The following is a 22343-nucleotide window of genomic DNA, read 5'->3' on the forward strand; positions in this document are numbered from 1 at the left end:
CTCAATTTGTAATGGCTGGAAGGGTCTTAAAAATATAGCTGGCCTTAAGCTTCAGAAGCCAGATTCTCCATTTCCACTAAGTAGTTAACCATCCACAGTCATCTGAATGGAAGCTAGTTAATTCCAAGGAAATACTGGATTTTTTTTTCAGGGTAATGTCTCCATGTTACAGTAAAAGTTTGGTCAGAAAGGATTAAACCAAACCCCCCAGAGACAAATTCCCTTTGCTGGCACTACTGAAACACCTACCAAGAACAGAACTGGAAAGCCCAGCTGTTTGCATTACAGAGAAAGGGAGCAGGGGTTTCATTCAGTCCTTCCTCAGTGAGCACAACTCGGGGTGGGGTGTAGCCCCGGGCTCTGTAGGTGAGTACGAAAGGAGTGGAGATGCAGGTTTTCCCTTAAGACCATTATGATCTATAGTAGACCTAGGAGTTCTTGCTTGTAACCTGAAGGTTCGCAAGCTCCAAACCTCTTGAATCAAACCCAGTTCCTTCTACAGGCAGCTCCTTGTACAAGCCAGCAAGCTCTTCCAGCCAGCGGCCCTATTGTCAGGGAACCGAAATTCACTGGGAATGTGACAGTAGCTGTGTAGAGTGAGGTATCTAGTTCAAGTTTCCAAGCATCCATTTCGGAAAGCTGTCAGCTGTATAAAATCCTTCTAGCCTGGAGGATTCTTTTTTTTTGGGGGGGGGTGTACAGCAAGTTGTTTCTTTTCAGTTGGCCTGGATTCTTCTATCATACTTGCTTTCTTCTTACTCTTCTTACTATTACTCTCTACATGGTCTCTTTATCTCTTTCGTATGTAAATATCTTACCTAAATGACATGACTTTTACCAGCTGTCAATGTGAAATGTTCTATTATGGTGATTTTGGAAATATCTGTCACTGGTGTCATAAACACAACACTGTCAAGGGCAGTGGCAGTAGCTGTCATAGCTCATTGGGAAGAGAGGCTCCAACCATAGTTCTGTTGGGGTACACGAAATTGTTATTTAAGCCTACCACTATGCTCTGTGTTTGGGGAGAATGTATAGCATCAAGCAATTGGTTATTGATTGGGCTAAGTTAAAATAGTGGGGCTATATGGTCCAAGAAATAAATTGTAGGGAGAAAAGTTGACCTGATAATGGCCTTGAAGCTCATGCTAAGGCTAAACAACTCCTCTCTAGCACTGCTGAGATCGTTACAAAGGTAGAGAGACTAAAACACAGTGAGAAAGAGTTACTAAACACTGAAGAAAGTAACTAAGGGAGATGTGGAGGCTTCCTTCTGGAAAGAGGCCTTTGAAAATAGAATAGGCAACTTGTCCGAGTTAAGTACCATAAGGGAGACTCAATGTTATAACCGATCAGAGGAAAGAGAAGTGACTTCTTGCCGAGTTAATTTTTTAGGAATCATTTTGTAAAAGACATGGCAGTCGAAGCGAGCCTTCCCAGGTCACTTTGAAGGTTTCCAGCTGATGCTACACTAGACAAGAAGAGGAGATCCCAGGCAGGGAAACCGTGTGATCAAAGGTGCCAGTCAGCAAATTCAGGATGCATTCGGCAAGCACTTAAGAAGTTCAGTTTGGCTAGAGCATCGAGTTCTGGCCTGTTAGTGCCCAGCTTCCTTGGGTCCTCCATCAAGGAACCCGACTGTCTTTTCTCAGGCTCTGGTGAGCCACAAGAGGGTTTTAAATGGGGGGTGGCTCTTTTTCTTCTTCTATATTTCCAATCCATTCTTTACAGGCAAGAGGGGAGTAGCTCGATCTCAGTATTGTTTTGAGATAAATTTGGACTTTATCTCAAATTTAGGATGGAACAAAGGTAAAGAGACTGAAGAAAGAATAGTCAGAAGGCATGGGCTAAATTGAGTGTGGAAAGGAAGGAAGGAATTAAATTGCAAGAGATTTTTCCCCTGAAAGAAGATGTGCTGGAACTTGTTTCCAACTGGGTAGGTGTGGGAAAGCTATGGAGGAGTCAAGAGAGAACTTCTAGATTTCCAGTCAGAAAGAATGGTATAGTACCTTTAACAATGTAAATAATACCGTCGGGAGATGCTAATTAGGGGAGCGGTGGGGTGCACAGTTGTACTTTTAACAGTGTCATTAATGAGGATGAGAAGAGACTGTAATTGTGGGTGAAGTTGAAGAGGAGCGAGGTGGGGTTTGCCCTCTGTGTATGCGGGTGTAGATTTGGGGCAAGCGGGTGGAAGTGTGGGACTACAACGCTAGAAAGGAGATGAAAACAATGGTATTTGGGAGACATCTGCCCAATGATAGCAGTTGGCTAAAGAAAGACCAAAGGCAGAATCTCGAGGAATTCTGACATTTAGGAGACAGAACGAGTTACCGGAAACAGAGAAGCGACCGCTGGAGAGGCCCTCAGAGAACCCGGCTCTGCGGTGCTCAGAGCAGGGTAGCAGCAGGGGACCCGCACTTTGGGGAGAGGGGCTTCGATGACTTTGAAGAAAAATAATGTCATAGGCTGGTGGGGGTCCAGGGTAGTAGAGAGATTGAGTCTGTGGTGAGGAAGGAGAGTTAGTGAATTTACTGCCTTTTAAAGAAGTTTGTTAGGGAATCGGTCTTGAAATCAGTTGGAAACTGGGAGTAAAATCATCCAGTCTGTAATCTGGATCACTGGATTAATGAGATAGGCACTGAGACTGGGAGGGAAGAAGACATGGTTTAGGCCGTCCTGTGTAGACTTGGAGATGGAGTTTGAACTGTGGAATTATTGATTCGTCTTACTTTTGTAATGGTTCCTTTTGCAGAATACGCATTTTGCACACAGCAGTGAAAGGAGTTAACCACTTCGCAAGTTATGACCTTATGTTGGGTTTTGTGGTTCAATAAGCTTATTTATTCTGTCTTTGGGTTCTAGAATGAGAAACCTCAACTGTGCAGGAAAGTGGCTTTAATACCCTAGATCCATTTCCAGAATCTGCTTTTACGTGTTTAAAAACCCGGAGAATTTGTTGCTGCTCGTTTTGACCAATAGCTTCAATTAAGGTCAAGGTGATATGGCCGACAGCGCTGATTTATGAAAAAGAACATGGTATTTTTGACTCGGGACATTCTTTGTTAAAATTATGAGTTTGCCACTTGTTAACTGTCTGACTTAAGGAAATTGACTTACCTTATCTGAACTTCAGTCTTTTCATCTCCTAAAATGGGGATATTAACAGCTATCAAATCATAGTATCCATTTATTGGTTCAACAAATATTTATTGAGTATATTTGTATCAAACACTATATTATATGCTGGTGACTAAAGTAATAATACATGAAAGCTCATAGCACAGTGCTGGGCAGAATTCTTTTCCTTCCCAATTTCCCCAGCATTAGTCCTAAAGGCTCCTGGTTACTTAAGATAATTGTGTTTGAGAGGAAAACAGAAAAGCATTGGTCCTTTCTCCCTTCCCCTGCCTCCCAGTAACTTCCAGACTTTAGAGATAGATATTGGCAGTTCTTAACCTGTTTACACTCAATTAGAAAACCAACCCAGGGGACCAGTTTCTGACAGGATAGCTGGACACTTTGCAGAACAACTCAGGTGGGCCACCAGCGGCAAGCCAGACTTCTCATCTGTCCTGACCTGTTCCCCAGCCCAGATCCCTGTGTGAAAAGAAAGAAGAAAACATTGTCAGTACCTGGTAGGAGAATTCAGGGCCTTTACCATTCAGAGCAGGCCAGCCACTTCTCCAGTGTAGGCTGTGGGCAGAGAAAGAAGTACTCACCGAACCTGGGTTAGCCAGGGGCAGCTGTCAACAAGTCGGGCTGGACGGAGCCCCAGTGGCCCCTTGTCTGTGGCCCAGGCCTGTTGGCAGGTCTAGTTACAGAGGAGACATTGTCCCCAGTATTCTCCAGGGGCCACGGAGCCTCTCTGCTCTGCCAAGAACCATGATTCTTCTCTAATCCCTACTCACTGGCCCCTGCACTAGGCAGAGCTGCGCTTCGCTGGCCAGAACCTACAGGCATAAGAGCTGGAAACTGGAGGAGTCAGCACGTGATTACAGGCAGAGCAACTGTCAAAAGTAGGACCTTGGAGAAATTTGACTTTGCCACTGCCTTGACCCCATTATCTGAGCTGTTGTCCAAAGCTTGCTTCATACCATTTTGTTGAAACTCCTCAGTCTTTTCCCCTGATCTGTCCTCAATTTGGAACCTATGACTACTACGTCCTGAGTCTCAAAAGACTGCCAGCAGGAGGGCAGCTCCGCTCCCTGCGAGCTATGGTCGAGTGGTGCAAGAAGCAGAGGCTGCGTTGCTGGCGCAGGCGTGGTGCGAAGCCCCGCTCTGCCACTCTCCAGCCCTTGGTCCCGGGCCAGGGTCTTTACCCACTCTATCCTGGTTTCTCAGCCTGCCTCAGGAATCTACTGGAAACCCAACCCCTGGGTGCATACAGGGCATGTAAATCACTGGGCATGGAATTGGTACTCAACAGTTGTTCATTCCCAGTCCCTCCCCCTTGGGCCCTAGAATGGTGTTAATAAATAAATTTGTATCTTCTCATAATTAAGACTTTAGCCGTAGCAGCCGGAATGCCTGGGTTTGGCCGAGCCTCGTACTTGCTACTTGACGTGTGGACAGGTTCCTTAGCCCCTCTGTGTCTCAGTCTCCCTGTGTAGAAAGGGACTGACGGTAGGACCTGCCCCATGGGGCTGTCGTGGGGGCGAAATGGGTCACTGAGACATGTAAAGCACTCTTAACACAGTATTAGTTGTTGGTCTGCGGTGTTGGTGGATATGATGACATTAGCTAGAAGAGCTCAAAGTGAAGTCGTAACACACTTTTCTAGAAACATAATGGTCAAGAGAAAAGAAGTAATGATGACTGGCTTCTTCACTAGTTGGTTTCTTCCTAAAGCTCCAAGCACTCACATAAATACTTGTTGATTGAAATAATTTTGGAACAAAGCCTACAGTACCTCTGAGGGCAGAAGGGGCTCCTGGTCTGTGTCCTGAGTTTCAGCCCTTCCTTGGTGAATGGTTCTGCTTCTGATTAGTTTATTCTTATTGCAGCTCTCGGTGCCACGGGCCTGAGGAGAGCATTATTGACCTTTCGGGAATGGTCCCTGAGCTCCCCTTATCTTCAGAAGTGGTTTTTGCAGGCGCGTTACTCCCCTCTGGTCTGCTGCTGAAGCGTCCTCGTTACCCAGCCGTCACAGTCACTCGGCCTGATTGACCAGCACCATTTCCCGCCAGGGTGCCTGACCCGCTCACCTCCTAGGAGGCTGCTCACCAGGCTTGGGTGGGGGTTGGGGGGTAAGGAAACCGACCCTCCCCTCCTCCAGCCATGCTGAGCTGTTCTGTCACCAGCTGGCTGCTGGTTCTGATGTGGAAGTGGCTCAGATCATGGAAGCCCTTCTACGGGGACTTCAGCTTTCACAGCAGAGCTTGTGGACATTGACTGACGACAGTGCTCAGAGAATGCCACTCAGGCCTCCAGCAAATGTGGGGTGAATGGACGAAGTGTTTATTGTTTGAAGTTCAGTTTCACCAGCCCCCTTAGGTTCTTTCGCCTTCCATTGCTCCGTGGGTAAGAGGCGCCTCGTGCCTGTTCAACTGAGGTAAAGCTAAAGCTCTGATCTGAGCGGCTTTTTCCTCTGCCTGCTCTTCAGCTGGCGGAGATGGGGTTAAGAATGTTGGCAGCTAATCCACCTTGGTTTGAGGCCTGCTGGCGCTGATCCGGAAGAATGACTGGAATTTGAGGGGGAGGGGAGAGGTATCTGGCCTCTGCAGGCCCTCCAGACCCTGTTCACTTTCTCCCCAACTGATGGAGTACCACCCTGTCACTTCTTGTGTCCACACCCTCCAACCTTTTTTCGAACCTGGGAGCAGGCTGGGGCTCCTTGGATTTCTTCTGTTGATGTTGAACATTATGTATTTTGCTCTCACCTATCAGCCTCTTGAACATTTTTCTCTCTTCCCCCTACCCCCCTCCCTCTTACCTGCTCCATGGCCCTCCTCCTCCTCCAACCCCGCAGGTCTGAGTGCATCAACAAGTTTGCTTCAGTCTTCGGGACAATGCCTCTGAAGGTGGTGGAGCACCGTGCTGACCCTGTCCTGTACAAAGACGACTTTCCTGAGAAACTGAAGAGTTTCCCCAACATCGGCAGCTTGTAAACCCGCCACAGGTGGAGGACTGAATGTTTGGCCTGGACAAAGGAGGAGAACACGGCCTTCCCAGCGCTTTGATACCAGGGCGGGGACTCGAGGGGAGGATTGATGTGCTGAGTCTTGGCACACACGCCCCTGACCTACTTCCTCAAGAACAGGAACCTCAGGAGACCAGCTAGGCCCCTTGAGCTGCGCCTCCTCCGTCCCAGCGCTCCCCGCAATCTCTGGTGGCCTCCCTCCCACTCAGTGCGGTGGAGGCCTCGGCAGCATGCTCCCAGTCTGCCTCCCACTCAGGCCCCTTCGTCTCCAGCTCCGGCGTCACAGTCCAAAGGAACCGTCACTGCAAAGCTGCTGAGGCGTGAAACACACAGCCCAGTTTCAATTTGGGGAACCACAGAAGAGAGACCCGCACCTCACTTTTAGTTACTTCAAATCAGTGAGTTCTTTGGAGGAAAAGCCAAGCCAAAATTGGGTGCAAAATCCAATCACAGTGGGATTGGATAGGCAGCGTGGGATGAGTGTGTTTACAGTTGTCCGTGTGGAAAGGAGCACCATCGTTAATAAATAACAGGAGGATGAACTCGGTTTCCCATACTCACAATTGTGACCTTACTCTGCCCCACCCTGTCGGCTCAGGGCCTGGATGCCAGGCTCAAGCACAGAAGGGCATCGGCTGCCACTTGGGACCCTCTGTGCCCCATGAAGTATTCTGTTCAGTGTGGCTTTTCAACATGAATAAAATTATTTTTTATTCCTTTTTCTACCATGTCTGAAACATTGATTATCGGTGGTCTGTGGAGCACCTCTCCCCTTTTGTGTATTTACCTCCTCCTCCTGGCTGGGGTTCCAGTCCACTGCCCACGTGTGAGAAGGCGTGGCCGGAGGAACGTCTGGTGCCACGCACATCAAGCAGAGTCAGCTCCCCAAACTAAACATTCTAAGGGAGGGGTGTCCCGAAGCCACCACAGGCTCTGTTTGTCCCCTTATTCGGCGGGTATTCTCAGGGAAAACAGGCCTCTGAGAGCAGTGCACCAAGTCGCTCTGGCGAGCACTGTGCTGTAAACGCCGAGAGAGATGCCACCCCACCCCAAGGGGACGCCAAAATTTCCCTCAATCTTTTGGTATAAACGTAACATTAGCCAGGGAAGTTCTGGCTAATGTTAAATGCTGCTGTAACAACTGCTTTGCAATGGTTGCTGGTATATTTAAATCGTTAAATTTCAGCATTTAGTAATACTGCACATGTGTGAATTATACCTCTTTAAGCCCAGTTGATGAACGAAGCTACTCTGGCAAATGTTAGATGTTATGCATTCAAAACAGATTTATCTGGCTCTAATATTAAGATTAGCCACAGTTTGGGTTTTAGCCATAACATACGTCCCCAGGACATAAAATATCGAACAGTTTGCTTGGAATATGGATATCATTACTGAAACCTCGTTGTGTGCCAGGAGAAGTCACTAATACCCTCCCCATTGTTCTGTTGAGTGATGTGAAGGTGGGCAGTTATACGCTGTCATTTTTAAACTTGCCATTTTAACAAGAATCACTTCACATGTGTTCCCACAGATTTTGAGAGGTCAGAGAAAAAAGTCAGGTAGCGAAGTTGGGAGTTTGAACCGTGAGGGTGTCACCTTTTGTGTTGAGGAGTGGGGGGCCATTGCTGGGCACAGGGCGAAGGACCGAGGGCCCGTCCTGCTCAGCCCTTCCGCTTTGCAGCGGCCGACGCTGAAGCTGCGACTCGCTTGGCACGGTGCAGCTGCAGACAGTGCTTGGCGAGGACTTCTGGTTCGGATAATTGATTATGCACCAGGCAGTAGGGTGTGTGGGAAGGCATTTGGGTGTCATATTCCTAATACCAGGGATGGTATGACTGAAACCAAGAGGAAATGATTGTTTTGGTTGTCCAGATACCAGTAGCTGAAACAAATGGTGAGTACTTTCTGGGGGGTTCTCTAGCTTGTGTTCAAATCTGGGCCCGATCGAGGGATAGAGCCTCCCATTTAAGTCCCTGCGCACAGCCAAGAACTGTGCTGACGTCATTTGTGTCTGTGTTACGTCACCCTCGGTGCTCTTGCCCCGGCCTTGCCGCTTCAGATGTGTCTGCCCTTTTCATGCCACTGAATGTACTGCCTGAGCCACTGGCTTCTCGTCCAAGTCTCCCTCCTAAAGGGTGCGTTTTTTTCTTTCTTTATTTTCAAACTTTCCTACATACCTATTGGTACTTCTTAATCCCCTCACCTGGAAGAGGGACTCTTTCATCTGAGATCTGGGAGCCCTGAGGAAGCTGTGTTACTGTGATCATATCACCTTAGGAGTCACTGGCTTTCTAAGGGCGTTAAAGCTCCATTTACAGTACCTCACTACTCCCAGAAATATTGGGGATTAGGTCTTATGATACAGCACAGAAGCATTTATATTACAGAATAAGTATTATATTCAAGGCACTTCAGATTACCCTCCAAGTCTCCTGTGGACAGACAGGTCGAACAGGTCACAGGGAAGTTCAGGCCAGGAATGTGGACAGAGACCAGGATTTGGGGACCCAGAGGGGACTAGCAACACCACCCACTTGTGAAGACATTTCTGAGCTGCTCACCACGAGGCTTGCCTCTCCTGTGAGCCTGGGCTGGGATCCTCTGCCTTTGGGGTACCACAGGGCCTGGGGTTTCAGAAGCAGGACGATAGTGCTAATTACAATGGCCCACAGCAGACAGCTGCTGGTTTGGGGTTGAGCAGTCTTTTTTAAGAAAACGCACCCTGCGGGCCCGTACAGAAGATGAACCTGAGCCGGCCCTGGCCCAGGTGTGTGCGCATGGCCACCCGCCTCTGCCCCGCAGAGGGGCCCACTGGGAGTATTAGGCTGGGGGCTCGAGGCTGGGGGCACGGCTTTGCAGGCTAACACCAGGCAGCTGTTAATGTTCTCAGCTCATGGATTTTACCAAGCCTCACGTGTTTAGGCAGGAACCTCCTTTTCTGGGGAAATGAAAGAGGAAAATACCAATTTTTGTTCTCAGAACCTCTGGTCCTTTCCTGCAGATGATGCTATACTGTCCCCTCTTCTTATTCAGTGTCGTGACATTCAAAACTCTGACGCCCCGGCTTCCCTGCCAGAGCCTCACATGCCTCCCGCCGGGCTTCAGACCTGTAGTTTCAAGGGCACAGCTTCTCTGCTGCTGCCGTTGGAAAGATGTGACCTTCACACTGGCCTGTGCTGGTCAGGACTGGGAGCTGGAAGAGGCAAGCTGCCTCTGCTCGCATTCGCCAAAGGAACTGATTGATACTAACGCGCTGATTTCAGCTGCTTCCTCGGAAGGCAGTCTCTGCTTGGAGTGTGCAGTACTTTTACCACTGAAAGTAGTAGGTTTCTGGACACAAGTGATGAAGGTGTGACTGCTGGGCTAAGAGCCCAGACCCTTTGTGATGGTTTTCAGCAGAGGTAGAATTAAAAAGTAGATAAAGCAGAGACTAGGCTTGGGAAGTGGCGCCGTGCTGCTGAGCCGCTGCCGGCTCTGCAGTTGAAGCTCCATGGGAACCCAGCTGAGAGAGGAAAGATTTGGGATGTTAGAAGGTTCCCATCCACCACCCATCCTGAGCCTGGTGGGTTTCTTTTGCTTTAGGGACAGTAGCTTCTTTCTTGGGCAGGCCGCTTTTTCCATTTCTCTTGGCCCAGGTAATCTGTTGCAGCAGCAGAAGCCACAGCAGGCTGGTCGCCAAGCAACCCTGGCGCAGAGAGGCAGAGACAGAGTGCTGAACTGGCCCCGGGCCGCTTCAAGCCACTTCCCGAGGAGCGGTCCTGGCAGCGGACTGACCACACTGGCAGGCCGCTGCCATCCAGGCACTTTCCACTGTGGGGCCTGGAGGCACATGAAACCTGTGGGGCCGTCTGCTCCCTTCGCCCCAGAGCCCTGTTCCAGGCTCTGGGGCTCCCATCCTCGGCCAGTGTTTGATCCTCACCATTTTCTGCTTCTGAATGAAACCCAGAAAAGCTTCTGGCCGGGTGATGCTAGCCATGCCTACTCTGACCCTCCGAACGGGCTTCAGGCAGCTTCTCCCGGTGTGAGAGGGAGGTGGGCAGGACTCCACCTCTGAGTAAGATCCACCCCCGTCTCCAGGACGGCACATGCTAAGCTCAACTCAGCCTGTCTTCCACCTCTATCCAACCAACTCTCGGGGGCCCCAGCTTCAGGCTCTGTGACTTCAGGTTCCCAGGGAGGGTGTGTGGGTCTCTACGGGCAACTCTGCACTGTGATCTTAACATGGGGCTCCCTGTTTGTGGCAACACTTGGAAGGTGACAGGAGAGCCTGACCCCCTGTCCTGGCTCTCCAGGCCTCCTTCCCTTTCGAGAAAATGGTGAGTGGCCATCACCTGTGTCTGGCATTTTGTTTCCTCAAATACACAGCCTTCTTGGGGGTAGAACTTTTTCTTCTCCCAGCTGGTTAGGCTTCTGCATTTCTTGTCAGTCCCCGTGGGGGCTCAGTTGTCAGGGGAAGACAGAGAAGGGGAAAGATGCCTTGGTGGTTTTCAAGAGGTCCCTGGCAGCTGTGTCTGCTAGAGCGTCCCTCAGCAAAGTGCCATTTGTCTTCGTAGGAAGGGTGTCCGAGCTGTGGCCCACGGGCCACATACGGCCTGGGGTGGTTGTGAATGAGACCCAACACAGAATCAGAAATTGACACTCTTTTGCTCATCAGTTTTCTTCAGTGTTTGTGTATTCAGTGTGTGGCCCAAGACAACTCTTCTTCTCCCAGTGCTGCCCAGAGACGCCAAAGGTCGGACAGCCCTGGCACAACCTCTCAGTCGCTGCACGTGGGTGAGAGCTGCCCACACAGCAGGGGCTGGTGCCCGTCCGCCTGAGACCCAGGCCGCCGGCTGACTTGCGCCTCCATGTCAAGCCTTGCCTTCCACTTAACATTTTTCAACTACACCACGTGAACTGTGGTGTGGAATTTCTGTGCACTCAGTAGAAACCATACTTCACATTTTGGGCCTTGGTCTTTTCCCAGGCTAGTGGTATGCAGGACCACACTGCCTTGTGGAGCTGGGCGGCAGCAAGGCGATTTTGCCCTACTGTAGGCCAGTGTAAGTGTCCTGAACATGCTTAAGGTAGGCTAGGCTAAGCTGTGATAATCGGTAGTTTAGGCATATTAAATGCATTTTTGACGACGATTATTTTCAGCTTCCTGTGGTTTTTATCAGGATGTAACCCTGTCATAAGGCGGGGATCATCCGCCTGTCTATTTGGACTTTGAGGTATAGCTGCCAGTGTATATCATTAGCTGCTAAACCCCGGGATAAACTCTGTGAACGTCTGGTTTTCTGGTAATCACAGCTGAAGAACAGCCAACTTAGTCCCTGATCCAGGTGAAGTATGAGCATTTATTCACTCATTCAGCTTTTCTAATTGTTCATTCACTCATCCAAATACACCTTTTGTGAGGCTCTGTGCTAGACCCAGGAGATAGAATTGAGCAGTCACTGTCCTGAGCGTGGGGAGTGGCTATGAGCCCATTAGCGGCCGAGGACACCACACACGTAAGTTTTAGCCCCAGCCATGAATGAGTATTCATTAACGCCATCTGCCTCAGTGCCTGGAGGATGCCAGGATTTTTTCATTTCCTCTCCTCATAGCGCCTTCCCTCGAGTTGCGCCCTTGCCCTGCCTTGGCCTTGGGAGTCCGCTGCCCTGCCTCAGTTTCCTCTACCAGGAATGGTTGATGAGATGACACGACAACGCATCAGACCGCTTCTCCGTCTCTTACCCAGGGCCTCTGCCAAATCGTACCTGATGATGCTGGCGGCCAGCCCTCTTCCGGCCCCTATTTCTGTTACCAGAGAGCTTGGGGGTCTGGATCCTATCTGGCCGCGTCAGGGTGGATTACCGAATGAGCGGTTCTTTTGCCCCAGTCCCTTTCCTGTGCTATAAATAAGCCCCATGTTTATTTTCTTATGTTATTGAAATGAGAACTTGGGATTTGGGCCTCTCGACGAGTCAGGAGAGCGTCCGTCCGGTGCCTGGTGAGGGCCCTGCCGGCCTGGCCGCTGTCTGAAGCTATTTGGAGTCCTCCCCTTGTGTTTCGGATGTGGCTTTATTTCAATAGTAAGGGCTGCATGCGGCCCTGTGTCTGCTGATTTTCAGGTTTCAGCTTTCTTCCAGCCTCACTGCCTGCTTAGAAGTGAAGTCGTGTTTCTCATTAAGGGAGTAACAGCCACAATTGAGGTAATTAACGAAAATTGTGCATTGGTGGCGGCAGCTCCTATAGGATTTCCAATAGTCTTTCTCTGGTAGATCCTGAGGGGCTCACCTTCGTCTCCCTCCCCCTGACTGCGCTACACCCAACCTCTGTCCCTGCTTTCTGGATAGAGTCCCAATTATTTCTCTCCTAACAGCCTGGAGCCTTGTTCTCGTTACTGGTTTGGTGTGATGTATTGGCAGCTTGGACAAATGAGGGCTCCATTAACTCCATATTCTCCAATGCCGAGTTCAGGGATGTCAAACTCATTTTCACGGGGGGCCACATCAGCCTCGTAGTTGCCTTCAAGGGGCCAAATGTAATGTTAACTCCTTAACAGTTAAGGAGTTGTTACATTTATGCAGTCCCACAATTATTTTAGTCCTTTGAAGTCCTTTGAAGGCAACCATGAGGCTGATATGGCCCCCAGTGAAAATGAGTTTGACACCCCTGGCCTACAAGATACAAGGACATTTCTCCCTCTCTCATAGCACCTTCTAGTTGCCCGTTGCACCTTGGCCCTTTTGTAGAAGTTATGAGAACTCTCCATAACAGCAGAGCGATGCTCCCTAGGCCCCCTGGCAACGCCATCTCAGTGGAGGGAGCAACCGGAGACGTTGGGTGAAAAGGAAACATCCGACGGCCCAGTGCCGTGTTTTATGGGCCATGTGCAAGTCTGGAAGTTTGGAAATGCTCCAAGTCAGGCCTTCCTAAGAAGTGGCTTCTGGCTTCTCCGGGCTTTGAGAACACACCGAACGTATCCAGTGGGACTGTGAGCTGGACATAGCATCGTCTCTCAGAACTTGGGTTGCAGATCCCTGTCTTCCAGGATGGATTAGCCTGGCAAGTTGCTCAGGAGAGAAATCTCTTTGTGGACACAACCTGACCCTTGAAGTATATTGATGAGGAGAACTGCGTCTAACGACCAGATTTAGTTCACGTTCAGAGAAAGGACCAGGAGAATTTTAGTCTATCAACTTAAAAAATCTGATGTGATGGATTCTCTTCATAAATATGTGTTGAGCACTTACTCTATGCCAGATACTGGGCTCAGCGGGAGGGTGCTGCACTGAACGGAACAAAGCACTTGCCCTCGTCAAAGTCAAGTTTGCATCCTGAGAAGGAGGACAGCCAAACAAGGAGATGAACGTAACTCGGGATGGTAACAGCTGCCACGAAGAAAACAAAGCCGAGTTAGAGGAGACAGAGAGCGACTTGGGCATGGGGAGGTATTCTAGATGGGTTGGCCAGGAGTGACACTGTAGCACAGATCGAAGTGTTAGAAGGAGGGGACCGTGAGGAGACCAGGCAGACGGAAGAGCTAGCACAAAGGCCTTCGTGCGGGCACAAGCTCAGCTTGTTTTAGGAACAGCCAGAACCCCGGTGGGGCCGCGGTGAAGATGGTGGCAGGAAAGCAGAGCGGGGCCGACTGTTAGGACTGTATGGGCCAAACAGTTCTACATTGTCATTGGGGGTGTGATGCGAAGGCACTGAAAGGTTTGAAGCAAAGGAATGACATCCGATTGGTGGTGTTTTGTTTTATTTTTTAATCATTTCAGGTACGGGTTGGAGATAGGCTGTAGGAAGTAAGAATGAAAGGAGGGTATTTTAGGGAGTCCAAGTCAAAGACAGTGGGGGCTTAGCCGAGGATGGCAGGAGCAGAGGTGGGGAGAAGTTACGTCGGGAATAAAATGTATTGGAGTTACTGATGGAGATAGTTGAAACAATAGTGGAGTCCCAGCTAAGTGAGTGATACGGTCACTGAAACATAGCAGGCTGGCAGGAATGAGGGCAGGGAAAACAGAGCTGCGCTTTAAACGTGCTGGGTTGGAGGTGTCTGTTAGACATTGAAGGGGTGGTGGTATAATGTAAACATACACAGAGCACAGGAAAAGTGAAGACTGAAGATACAGATGGGATTTGGAGTCACAGGACTAGAGGAGATCACCCAGAGAGTCAGTGAAGCAGAGAGGAAGAAAAGGACCTGGGGCCTGGTTACTGGGCCTACTTAACATGTGCAAGTGGGAAGGAGACCCAGGAGTCTACTTCGGTTGCCAGTGAGTTAGGAGGACAGCTTTAGGATAGACTGTGATAAAGCTACATCCAAAAACCCCCCACCATTTTTTAAAGGCATAGCTAATAAGACAATGATGGAGATGGAATGCCAGAAAAATATTTTTAAGGGCATGAAAAGAAGAGTAAACAAAGAACGGAGGTAACAAATAAAGCAAGGGACTTAAACCCAAACATATTAATAATTACATTAAATTTAAATGGTCTAAACATCTTAAAGGGCAGATATTATTCTGAATTAATCAACAAGAACAATTTAACGTGATCTATAAGAAAAACAGTATAAAATACAGTTTAAAAAGTAAAAGGGGACCCTGGCTGGTGTGGCTCAGTGGATTGAGTGATGGCCTATGAATCAAAGGGTTGCTGGTTCAATTCCCAGTCAGGACACATGCCCAGGTTGTAGGCCAGATCCCTAGTTGGGGATGTGTGCCAGGCAACCACACATTGATGTTTCTCTTCCTCTCTTTCTCCCTCCCTTCCTCTCTTTCTCCTTTCCTTCCTCTCTTTCTCCTTCCCTTCTACTCCCTCTAAAAATAAATAAAATCTTTTTAAAAATATTTTTATGCATTTATTTATCTTTAGAGGGGAAGGGAAGGAGAGAAGGAGAGAAATATCAATGTATGGTTGCCTCTTGTGAGTCCCCTGTTGGGAACTGGCCTGCAACCCAGGCATGTACCCTGACTGGGAATCGAACCGCGATCGTGTGGTTTGCTAAAATCTTTTTTTTAAGTAAAAGGATAGAAAAGATACATTAGATAAACATGAACCATAAACAAGTGGGAGTGATTATATCAATCAAGGATAAAATACATTTCAAAACAAGGAATATAGCCATGGAAAAAGGAATATTTTATAATGATAAGGGAGTCAATTCAAGAACAGAGAATGTGTACCCTAAATGTGTAGGCACTGCTTAACAGTACTTCAAAATACATAAAGCAAAAACTTAACAACTGAAAGCCAATAGAAAATCCACAATTATATTGGAACATTTCAATACTCCTCTCTTAGAACTGATAAGACAAGTTGACAGAAAAATCTGATATCTAGATGACTACTCTTGGCTTAATGACAGTTAGAAAACTTTTTCCACCAGCAACTGAATATTCGTTCTTAACTGCACATGCAAGATTCACCACAAATGAATTGCATTATATGATATTTCAGTAGTTTTAGAGGAAATGAAAACAAATACATTCTCTGATCACAATGAAATTTAATCAGAAATCAATAGATAGATTTAATCAGAAATCAATCAATAGATTTCCAACTGGGGAAATCCCCAATAGTTGGAAATTAACATATATCTAAATAATGCAGGGCTTAATAAAGATGCAAAGGAATTTTTAAATATTTTGTGTTTTTAAAATTTTACATATTGATTTTTTTTAGAAAGAGAGGAAGGAAGAGAGAGTTTGTTATTCCACTTATTTGTGCATTTATTGGTTGATTCTTGCATGTGCTCTGACCGGGGATAGAACCTACAACCTTGGTGTATGGGGAAAATGCTCTAACCAACTGAGCTACCTGGCCAGGTCAAAAATAGTTTGGACTGAAGTGAGAACACAATGTATGGGGCAGAGTACTTGAAGGTTTACGGCTTGAAGTGCTTGTATCAGAAATGAAGAAAGAACTAGTATCAGTGAATTTAAACTTCTACCTTAAACTTCAGCAAATTAAGTCCAAAATAAGTAGAAGACAGAATAAAAATGAGAATGGAAATAAATGAAATAGACAAATGGACAAACAATGGAGAAAAATCAAACAAAAACTGGTTCCTTGAAACGATCAATTAATGTTCCTACCTGTTCAAGGAAAAAAAAAAGAGAAGATATAAAATTATCAGTATCAGGAATCAGAAAGCAGACATTGGTACAGATTCTAAAAATACTAAAAGGGGAATACATATGAACAATTTTACACTGATAAACCCTAAAATGTAGGTAAAATGAACATAAGCCTTAAAAAAAAACCTTACAAAACTGCCTCAAGAAGAAATATGATCTGAACAGCCCTGTATTTGTTAAAGCAACCAGATTCATAACATAAAACTTCCTGAAAAGAAAAATCCGAGTGACATAGCTTTACTAGCAAATTCTACCCATTAAGGAAGATGTAACACCGACCTTACACAAACTCTTTTCAGGAAATACGAGAGGAAGAAATATGTCCCAACGCACTTGATGTGGCCATCATTACCCTTGACACTAAAGCCAGACCAAAACATCATGACAAAAGAAAACCGCAGACCAAAGCCCTCTTGAACAGAGACACAAAATCCTTAACAAAATATTAGCAAACTCAATGTATCAGTGTATGAAAAGGGAGGTGCCACAGAACACAAATGGCTGGTCTAACACTTGAAAATCGATCAGTGAAGTTCACAATATTAATAGAATAAAGGAGAATAACCATACAATTATTTCAGGAGATCTAGAAAAGACCTTTGACAAAATGTCACGCCCATTCATAGCAGCTTATTCATAACAGCCCCAAACGGGAAGAAACTCAGATGTCCAACAACAGGACAGATGGACAAATAGCGGTCATCCACTCAGTGAAACATGGTGCAGCAATAGTTACAACGAGCTACTGAGACCCGCAACGTGGATGAGCTTCCAAAGAGACGAGCGGAAGAAGCCAGACACACAAGCGTGCCCCGTGTGCGCTTGCACACATGCTCCCAGCAACGCAGACCGGCCCCACTTGGATGAAGGCCTGCAGTGACGGGCAACAGTAGGGCGCTGGAAAGTAGATTCGCAGTTGCCTGGGGCTGGGGTTGACTGGGGTGATTTTGGCCCCAGGGAATTTGGGGGGATGAGGGGAAGGTTTTACATTTTGAATGAGGCGATGGTTACCTGTCTATGTGCGTTTGTCCAAACTCATCCAACTCTACACTTAAAATTGGTGCATTTTATGCTACCTAACTTATACCGCAATACAGATGATGGTTTTTAAAAGTGGTTAAGCCCTGGCTGATGTAGCTCAGTGGATTGAGTGCGGGCCTGCGAACCACACAATCGCGGTTCGATTCCCAGTCAGAGCACATGCCTGGGTTGCAGGCCACTTCCCAGCAGAGGATGCACGAGAGGCAACCATACATTGACATTTCTCTCCCTCTCTCCTCCCCTTCCCCTCTAAAGATAAATAAATAAAATCTTAAAAAAAAAAGAAACAATAAGACTTGATAGTTTAGGGCTAAACATGAGCTGGGATATTCGTCCGTGTGAAGGCTCTTCTGATGATCTGGGTTAGGGACGTGACTAGGGCGGGTCTTGGGCACGAACATGTGGCATCAGTATTGATGGAGGGAGCCTGGTGGGAGGAGGGCGGGATGTAACCCTTTGGCAGCAGGTAGAATGTGACACAGCCCTGAACCAGGTGCTTGCTGGGAGAATAAGTTTCCGTCTGGGAACTTACTAGACCCTCGGAGACCCTTTGGGACAAGGCAAGGGAAGAGCGGCCACTTGCCTGTCTCCATGTCTTCCCCTCTCCGTTTTAACGCATCCCAGCCACACTGCTTGCTGCAGACTGAATTGTGTACCCTCCCCAAAGTCACATATTGACGCCCTGGTAGGGCCTATAGGGAGGTAATAACGGTTAAGTGAGGTCGTAAGGGTGGGGTCTCAATTTGATAGGACTGGCATCCTCATTACAAAAGGAAGAGACACCAGAGCTCTCTCCTCATGAGCACGGAGGGGAGGCCACACGAGGAGGCAGCGGTCTGCAGACTCGGAAGGGAGGCCTCACGGGAAACCGGACCTGCTGGCACCTTCAGTGTGGACTTCCAACTCTGCAAGAGTGTAAGTGCCCGTTATGGAAGCCGCCCAGTTTGTGGTAGTTTGTCGCAGCAGCCTGAGTGGACGAATACACTGCTCACCCCCAGGTCCCTTGCCAATCTCATGAATACAGTATCGGGGTTCCCGGTGCTTCATGGTGTGGTGACACCCTTGGTGAACCCATCCCCTGTCTTTGGCACCCTCCCCCTGCTGCTTGGATGGGAGTCTCGCCCCAGGGCCCTTCCCGGTCACTGGTGGGCCCGACGCCTCCCATCCCCACAGCTCTGCTCTGGGTTTCGGATGGTTTCAGCCCTCTGGACTGCCAGCCCTTTTGGTGGCCACCTTGTGAGAAAAGCAGGAAAGAGTTGGTACCCCCATTTCACAGACGAAGAAACCGAAAATTAGAATTTTAGTGGCTTGCCTCAAATAACCAAGCTAACACGTACAAGGTCAGTTCCTCAGCCTGGGTCTTCCATCTCTCATATCAAGGGCAGCTTCTGGGCTGTCCTCTGCACTCACATCTGCACAGAGCCTTCCAGCCAAACCCATCATGGAGAGGAGCAGCCGGTGGCCTTTGTGTTTTACCTTCCTCTGGCTCCACCCCTTCCCTTGTCGCTCCAGCACACACACACTCATTGATTTTCACTCTCCTTGGTGTAGCTTGGCCTTAAAGGCATAGCAACAGCGAGCTCCTCCTTCCCCACAGAGCTTGGGAATTACAGAGGTGCAGTGTGGGTAGAGGAGTGGAGAAGGGTTGGGGAGGAGGTTTGTGGGGTAGCCGAAAGAGGAGCCCCAGGAGGCGTGGCGGGAACATGGCAACCTCTGTGCAGCTGGCCCTCACCCTGGCCAGGGCGCCCATAGGACCTCACGCAGGCCCTCAGCCGGTTTGCTCAACACCTTAGCACGTGGTGTGCACATGGCCGTAAACCGAAGCTCCTTTCGGAAGTTGGCCCTCCCTCAAGCCTGTTGGTCTGTGTTGAGCTAAAAAAAAATCTGTTTGGAATCAGAATTCCTGGGAAAATGTCAGCTCTCACACCCATTGTCTCTGTAGCTGGCGTGTAGACGCGAGGAGCGTGTACACAGTTTGCAGTAAGCCCTGAGCAGGGAGCGGGCTCTTTGTGGGGGGCCTGCTGCTCCTCCACTGCTAGGGGGGTGAGAATGGGCGTGTGTAGGGGGGAAGACCCTCACTAACCGCACCACCCACGCCCCACCAGCCAAATCAAGACTTTCCACCGATCTGTGGGCCCGTGAGCCTGTGTGTGTGTGTGTGTGTTCTCATTTAACCCTCCCTCAAGTACAGGGCTTACATCCCTCCTTCAGATGGCGGGGCTGAGCCTCGGCAGATTTGGGGAGCGAAGATGCCTCCCCTCTCTTCTCTGCACAGGGGTCCCTGGAGGCTGCTTGCCTCATCCTAGAGTCCCCTCCACGGGGAAAGCAGGACCGCACTCTCCTGCAGCAGAACCCGGGCCCCTCTCTGCTTCATCATCTGTTTTGAGTGTTGCTCTAGAAACCATCTGGCCGTACCTCCTGCGAGTTCTCTCAGCTGCTACGAGGGAGAGCCAGATCCGAGACCCGCCTGTCCCATGCTCCATGCCAAGCAGCCAGGCTCCGGCTGGAGGGACACGGGGGGACTGCCACGCCGGCTGCAAGGGCCCGGGGGCACAGGCTGTCCCGGGCATACCCGAGATGCGGGGGCGCTGAGGAGCTGCTGCTGGGACCCCATTTTGCTGTCTGACAAGCAGGCTCTGGTAGCCCTGCTTCTCCCTGCCCCCTCCAGCTGGTCCTCTGGGATCAAGGGGACCGTCCCAGAGCTTCACAGGCCGCGCACCCCTCCGTGTGCAGGAGCCCTGGCCGGCCACCTGTTGTTAATCGAGCCCTGGTAATCCACCCTGTACTGTGTCAGCGGTTCAAAAGGGCACTGTTAGTATTTTTTGCCGACTTCAATTAACGTGAGATTTCAGAGGCCCCTCTGATCACATTTCATCTGTCACAAGTCAGGAACAAAACAGACAGGTTCCAGTTGCGAGGAGGAAGGAGAAGGAGTTTATTGCAAACAACCACCAAACAGACAGTTCGGGCTGTGCCCGGTCAAGGGTGGGCAGGGGCGTCCGGCTGCTTCTGCTCTCCGTCTGGCCCCACGCCTGGGCCCCTCCTCCTCGATGTCCCCCTCCCTCCCCGATAAGATGTAAGTGCAATAACTTACTTCAAAGGCAAGAACGTTTCTATTAATATTTTGCTGTAATGTAGTTACATGGTGGTACAGGCAGTAAAACTTTATGGAACCAACCTCATTTTTTTATACGTTTTTTCCGGAAATTTTCATGTATTTTTAATATATATTTTTAATATCCACCCCAGGCCATTAAGCTAAAGGAAAAGTTGCATTTATACAAGGTTAAAATATCTTACAAGGAGAACAGTCAGTATTGGTTGAGGTTCATGTTCCTTCTGGCACTCAGCTCTCGTTCCGGCTGCTGCACGCCCACACCGTGAGACACTGGACACTGTCCTTCAAAATCAGTAGTATAAAGGCCTAGCTGTGTGTACGTGAGTGAAGGGGGCGGGGGCAGGTGGGATTCTGTAACGCCGTGTTCACTGGACCACCTTCCCCCCTGATAGCATCCTTTCGGAAGAGCAGTGGGTTGGTGCAACCTTGAGAAGTGGGATTTCTGTGGTCTCCTCCCTGTTCTGTTGGAGGGTCGTGTATTACCATCCCTGGGGGCCAGTTTGCCAGCCATCCTCCCCCCACGAGGCCTGGTGGCCTCTGCCTCTGACCAGCGGGGCCATCAAGCTGACAAGAAGCCCCAGAGTAACTCTCAGGATGGTCTCCCCATGACCCAGCTGAGAAAGAATGGCTGAGTAAGCAGGACACGCGGTTGCTTTCATGGGAAGGTCCCTCTTGTCCACCCAGCAGAAATGAGGGCAGGAAGGGCACTGGAGCTGGGCCCAGCGTGGCCACAGCAGTGTGTGCTGGGGCCCACCTCACAGTTGCTGCCCCTGCACCTCTTACAGCGTGTTTGAACTAACCCAGCCACCATGCTTCCCAAAGCTGGGGCCTGGCAGTGAGAGCTGAGAATCAAGTACAAGGGAGAGAACTCCAGGAAACTCACAAAGCCCATGTCCAGCTAGTGCCACTGAGGACCTGGGGGCAAGCCTGCCCCTGTGCTCGTCCCCAGGGCCCGCTCCTCCCGTGCCCGGGAGCGACAACAGCAGCTGAGCCTGGGAGCAGCGTAGGTCGAGCCTTGGCTGCAGAGACACTCCCAGGAGGGAGGGGAGGCTCTGGGTGCCGGGGAGGCTGCCCATCCGTCTGCCCATCCGTCTGCCCGCTACCTGGCGCCTCAGGTTTGCAGCGCCACCTCTATTGAAATCTTAGGCAAGTAGCCAAAGGAGATCTTGGCCTCTTCTAGTGTATTTGCTTATGGGGACCCGCCGAGCAGGTGGACTCTCCTGTCCGCCTGCCTTCCTGAGGAAGCCACCCGACCCAGCAAAGCCCCCCAAACTTGCCTGGTCACCACAGGGGCTGCTTCGGGGCACCTCCCACCCTGGCACACAGAAGGCCTGAGCTAACGGAACCGGACCAGAGAGAAGCCTGAGGAGGGGGGCGCTCTGGAGGAGGGCTGAGCTGCTGGGTGTGGTGCGAGGCCTGGGGTGCTCTGCGCCTCAGCCGACCGAGAAGGCCCCGCAGCCCTCAGAGCCAGTGCAGCGGTCAGAGCCACTCCATTAGCCTCCGGTTAGATGGGGCGGGGGCCACTTCTCCACTGGGGGCAGGGTCTTCTCACCTCCATTGTGAAGGGGTTGGACTGACTAGAGTAATCCCCCTAGTCCCCCAGGACAGGGTGGGACAGGCCTGGCCTTGGGGCAGCACCTGTGGGGAGACGAAGGGGACCTTTGCCCCACCAGGGCTGGGCCCTGGTGAAACAGGCAGCCCAGCCCATGGGGCCTCCTTCTGCTGGAGGCTTTTTCTTCTCATGCGCTTCGGTTCAAAGTTGCCTGATTTATTAAGTCTAGCGCAGCCAGAAAGCAGACACGGAGAACTGAGTGCCAGGGGTCCCTCCCAGAAGAATCTACCTCGAGCCCTCTTCCCCGCCTCCCCGCCCGGGGCTTTTTCTGAATCCTGAGTCTCTCCTGGGTGAGAACATACCTTTGGTGAA

At 49.6% G+C, this 22343-nt stretch overlaps 1 protein-coding gene and 1 long non-coding RNA gene across 2 annotated transcripts in view; one reads left to right on the top strand and one right to left on the bottom strand.

Annotated features, from left to right (window-relative positions):
* The window catches only part of EXT2 (exostosin glycosyltransferase 2), a 127532-nt gene extending 120662 nt beyond the window's left edge, over positions 1–6870 (top strand). The window contains exon 14 of the mRNA XM_037069085.1: positions 5972–6870. Coding sequence (XP_036924980.1) covers positions 5972–6110 — 139 coding nt within the window. The 3' untranslated portion in view covers positions 6111–6870. The remainder of the gene's footprint in view (positions 1–5971) is intronic.
* On the bottom strand, positions 156–3789 carry LOC119002986 (uncharacterized). Its single transcript, XR_005069856.1, has 3 exons — positions 3636–3789; positions 3121–3148; positions 156–360 (listed from the first exon to the last, which is right to left on the bottom strand). It is a non-coding gene; the product is annotated as an uncharacterized LOC119002986 (long non-coding RNA).
* Positions 6871–22343: the final 15473 nt, after the last annotated feature.

Source organism: Sturnira hondurensis, unplaced genomic scaffold, assembly GCF_014824575.4.
Source record: "Sturnira hondurensis isolate 20B ecotype Veracruz unplaced genomic scaffold, ASM1482457v3 Scaffold0018399, whole genome shotgun sequence".
NCBI classification, from domain to species: domain Eukaryota; kingdom Metazoa; phylum Chordata; class Mammalia; order Chiroptera; family Phyllostomidae; genus Sturnira; species Sturnira hondurensis.